At 48.2% G+C, this 5,000-nt stretch overlaps 1 protein-coding gene across 2 annotated transcripts in view; it reads left to right on the forward strand.

Moving 5' to 3' along the window:
- Positions 1-5,000, forward strand: part of asap3 (ArfGAP with SH3 domain, ankyrin repeat and PH domain 3) — a 31,464-nt gene that overhangs the window by 77 nt on the left and 26,387 nt on the right. For both annotated transcript variants that reach the window (XM_035532630.2, XM_081721959.1), the window contains exons 1-2: positions 1-270; positions 2,638-2,710. The exon at positions 1-270 is cut by the window's left edge. In XM_035532630.2, coding sequence (XP_035388523.1) covers positions 145-270; positions 2,638-2,710 — 199 coding nt within the window. In that variant the 5' untranslated portion in view covers positions 1-144. The remainder of the gene's footprint in view (positions 271-2,637; positions 2,711-5,000) is intronic.

Consider the following 5,000-nt stretch of genomic DNA (forward strand, 5'->3'; position numbering starts at 1 on the left):
CGCAGTCGGGAGACATGGCACGCGCTTCGCTGTCGCCACGCGGATCTCGCTCGCTCGGCCCAGACGTCTCTTCTCTGGACATCTCCTCGCGGTGAGCGCGTCTCTGTGCTTCGTCCTCGGGACTCGGCGGCGTTGCGCGCGAACATGCCGCAGAAGTTACGCGTCTCCGATTTCGTGAGCTTGGCGAACGAGGACATAAAGTCGCCCGCGACGTCTCGCTTCCAGGCGAAAATGAGCGACTGCAGGAGCGCGCTGGCGGCGTTTGAGGAGGTGAGGGAGCGCGCACCCTTCTAACGCTGCAGCGTTTAGTTGGAGCTCAGATGGGACGTTGGGGAGCTTTTTCCCCCCACTTGGTTTGAAGGTCTGAATAAAAAAAAAAAAAAAAAAAGTTTAATAGTTCAGATGATTACGATTTCCCAACAGGAATCGGTAAATATGTTTGTCTGTACGTACGTGCCGCAGCGAATGTTGTGTTTTGAAAGAACTGCGCATGAAACAAACTGAAAAACTTGAATGGTAGGATTGAAGTTCCTCCTTGCGTGCGACGTGCACAGGACGGAGTCTTGCCGTGTTTGTGGAGGTCTCAGGCTGAAGCGCTCCGTGCGTGTGGGTCTGCGTTCATTGTGTTTGTAAAATACACGCAAGATCAGGCCTGGAAAAACGCCCAGAGGTCCAGCGCCGTCCTGACTATGAAATACAGACACGCTCTTATTCACCGGTTGCCTGTTGTGATCTTCTGAGTCCTCCGCTGTTTGTGAGTTTACAGGGTACAGGTATAAACTCTTCAGTCGGTTCCAAAGTTGAGATTTTGCCGATTGGTTGGTATAATGCTCTTAAAGTTAGTATGAATGTTTGATTTCACATTCTTAATGATAAAGATTTGAATCAGTTCCTCGGTAGGAGATTCTTACAAGGCGCCGGAGAGTAAGAGGTGAAATATGTAATATAGATACATTTATTAGTTTATTTATTTAATACAAGCTGGGCTTCATCTTGGACATTTGATCCCTGTCATGAGAATCTTTTTATCCGCCAAGTACAAAGTACAATTATGTTTGGCGTGCCGTCCCACATGACGTGAGAGTTCGAGTGACAATGCAGATGCAACAGTAGAGAAGAACAACGCCACAGAGCAGGTGTAGCGTTAATAGCGTGGGAGGTGACGGAGTAGGCACGTTTGAATTTAGAGATGTGGATATATATAATGGTACAAATCTGTCTACTGAGCCTGTGCAATAAACTTCTGAAAGAGTACATACAAGCCAAGAATTCAGAGGGGCCTCCTCCGTGCGTGCGTGGGTGCGTGCATGTGTGGATTCTTTAAGAATTATTTCTATACATTCTTGTTAATTCAGTTCCTGATGGTACAAATGCAGAATGTATACCTGTGCCAGAGTGACAGATTACAATCTTTGTGCGTGTGTTATACCTTTATTTATGTAAAGACAAGAAGCCTGACTAGGATTTCAAGAGGATCGGTGTGTGTACAGCTGGAGATGATGGCCTGTGTGTGTGTGTGTGTGTGTGTGTGTGTGAAGGTCAGTTTTTGGCTGGCTGTGTGCAGCTCGAAGGTCTGTTTGGGTTAAAGAACAGGGTTTGTTTTTGTTTACATTTGATTAAAGACTAGCTCATGCTCACACATCTCTTTAGCTGTATAACGCCCCCCCCGCTTCCCACACACACACACACACACACACACACACACAGACACACAGTAATGAGGAAAAGGTGTCACTATGCATACCTAGTGACAGCATCAGCTCCCAAATAAAACAACAATGCATGCATGTCTCTGTGTTTTTGTGTGTATGTGAAAGCGTGTGCGTGTGTTTGTGTGTGTCAGGTCTCATGTCTTCGTTTACCGTAAAAACCGTGTAGGTCACGGCACGCTGGCATCCAGCACAACAGTCAGGTAGTGTGGGAGCACTCCAGAAACCAGGTGACCCAGGCCTCCACGTGAGAAACGCGCCCTCTGAGCTGTGCTCACGCACTGACCCCTCTCTGTGTGTGCATGGATATGGGCACGGGTATGTGTGTGTGATAGACTGCCCCCCCCGACGTAGAGGGTGGTGTGATGTGGTGGCATTACGTTTCTACTCCCATTGCAAGACGAATGATCCACGGACAGACGTATCTTAGATGGGCTTATTTTCCGTCTTTGTTTGCAAATTTTCCAGTCCCCTTAAAACCCAGCAGCTCTGCCACTTTTCCGTGCGGTTTGCATGTAGAACAGCTGCAGCGTTTCGCTCCGGGACTGTGGAGCAGCAGAGAGCGTCGCTTGTTGGGTTCTTTTCTCTCCTCTCTGACTGTTTTAGTTTTCTGGAGCCTTTTTGCTTTCCTTTTTCTTTGCTCTCTCTAACCTGGCGGTGATCACCTGACCTGCTGTGCAGTCTTCAGACTGGACTTGTGATGGTGTTGGATCAGTTTAATGATCAAAACTTCTTCCGATATCCAATCCAGCATTTTTTGCTGATAGCGATATACATAGTATCAGATCAGTGTGTCATCTCCAAATATTACTGAATACTTTGCATGTGTTTATTACTGATCTTACCACTGTGTGTGTGTGTGTGTGTGTGTGTGTGTGTGTGTGTGTGTGTGTGTGTGTGCGCGTGTGTGCGTGCGTGCACACCTTAGTCTTTTGAACAGGACCAGAGTTCCTTGCAGAGGATGAGGAAGGTAGTGAAAAGTATCTACAGCTCCGGACTCAGTGAGTGTTGCACTCTCACTCTCTGTCTCTCACTCTCCATCTCACTCTTGCACTGCTCTCATCACCCCACACATTCTTGCACGCCATATGTTTGCCGCCACGGCTGCGCGCTAGATCATGTGATGTTTTGGCACAATTATGGCTCTTGCAAACCGGCATTCAGGTGGTTGAAAGAAATCTAGTGAGAATGACCAGACTAGCCTCTCACCATGTCCCCAATGTGTTTTACTTCACTGCAAGAATGAACCATTTTCTGCATGATATTGTCTGTATCTTCTCCATCGCACACACCTGTGTAGTCTTTTAGCCCCCTGGGGCACCCCGCGGGCGCCAACAAACGCGCCGCCGTCATGGAAACCATCCTTCTCTCCTTCCCATCCTGTGGAACTCACTGAAACCCCCTGTTGGCACACTCACGCTCACACAGACGAGAGCTCTTACTCCCTACACATTCAGTCCCGTGGCTAACGTTGCTCCGAGAATCGTTTTCTTGGGTTCGGTACTTTGTCGTTTACGTGCCGTAGGCCATCTTGGGGGTGCGGTCCTCGCACTAGCTGTCACTACGTTCTAGTACATCTGTGTAGCTTGCTCATTTTCAAACCCAATTTATTGTAAGTATAAGCGGCAATATTAAATGTCAACGTTTGGAGGAGATGCGTCTAGGATTACAGACAGGTTAGTGAGGAGTGTGGTCCATTAGTCTCCCGGTCCATAACAGCCCAAAATAACAAGCGCAGAGTTCAGGTTTCATGCAGCCATAGCAGTTTTGTAGCCTATTTATTTATTTATTTGTTTGTTTGTTTGTTTGTGTGGATTGTGCATGCATTTCTTACACCCTGCACAGTCTCTCTCTCTCTCTCCCCCCCCTCTCTCTCTCTCTCCCCCCTCTCTCTCTCTCTCTCTCTCTCTCTCTCTCTCTCTCTCTCTCTCTCTCCCCCCCTTTTGAACGCTAATCCTGGGTAGAATGTTTCTGCCTGCTCTCAGAACGCGCAGAAGGTAATTAGTTAAGCTAATCAATCAAGCAGGCCATGAGTGCTCTGGAGGTGTGTGAGGTGTGTGCGGGTTCTTTCAGCAGGTGAGAGCCCTCATGTACCAGTGTTGTCATGGTCTGCTCTCCTAGTGTATGAAAGATTGGGTTATAAGATCATGCTCTTTTCCTCTGTCTGGCTGTCTCTCTTGGTCTCCAGAGGTGTGTCTGTGGTGTGCTTAGTTAGGTAGACTGGTGAGGGATTCTGGGAAATGCACCGTTGAATGCCTGGGAGCCGCTTCACATGTGGGAGAGGTGTTACATGCTATGTGCTAGTCAGACATCTCTGTCCTTTCAGCACTCTCTCACTGTGTGCACTTCATTTGTTCTCATCATTCTCTCTCTCATTTTCCCACCCTTACACAGCCTCTCCCCTCCTCTTTCTCTGTCCCTGCCTGTTTTTCTTTCTCTCTTTTACCTTCATCTCTTACTGCCTTTAACCAAACTCAGATGGTTTATTCCGGTAAAAGCACCACAGAGAGGCCCTGGTTTCCTGGCCCCTGTTTGGCTGGCAGTACATCTCTCTCTCTCTCTCTCTTGCTCTCGCTCTCGCTCTGTGGTCAGTGTCTGTATTTATGAAGCACTGAGTCACCCCCCCCCCTGTTTTTTTAACTCTACCCTGTCCTCTACTTGTGAGCGGTGGTCTTTAAACCATAGTGCTCATTCATGCTGAATTCATCGACCTGCGGAGAGATCTAGAGAAATTCTCCTACTGCATATGGATTCGTTCGCTCAATGAACCTAAAACAAAACATTTAACAAACAATACACACCATCATGCCATGCATGCAAATTCATAATAATGTTGTTTTTTTAAAACATTGGTTCCAAAAGCAGACACGTGGACGGTGTTTAGTCTTCATGTTTACCAAAGGGGCTGGAAACCAATGGCAACATTTACGCGACATGTCCTTGACGCTCGCAGGTGCTTCCAAAACACACCCCTGCCTCTTACCACATGGTGGGGTAGGGGTGTGAGGTGAGGCCGGACCGCCAGAGTCGGAACTGCTTCCATGGCAACATCATTCCCTTATTTAACATCGACAGCCAGAGTTTGTCGTCATCTGAGGAAGGTGTTCAAAGGGAGCGGCCTGTTTAGTTTCCATCGTCATCTTTCGCGCCCTCGGCATCTTCCCGGTGCTCCAGGCGCCAGTGTTTGCTCTCGTGCGGGTCGGCCAGACTGCTGCGTGTCCGGCGCTGGTTTTAAGAGTTGTGTGTTTAGCCTGCTGTAAGGTAGGTCTGTTCAGGGACCAGAACCTTTAA

The sequence above is a fragment of the Electrophorus electricus genome, chromosome 10 (assembly GCF_041902795.1).
Source record: "Electrophorus electricus isolate QZ-2024a chromosome 10, ASM4190279v1, whole genome shotgun sequence".
Lineage (NCBI taxonomy): Eukaryota > Metazoa > Chordata > Actinopteri > Gymnotiformes > Gymnotidae > Electrophorus > Electrophorus electricus.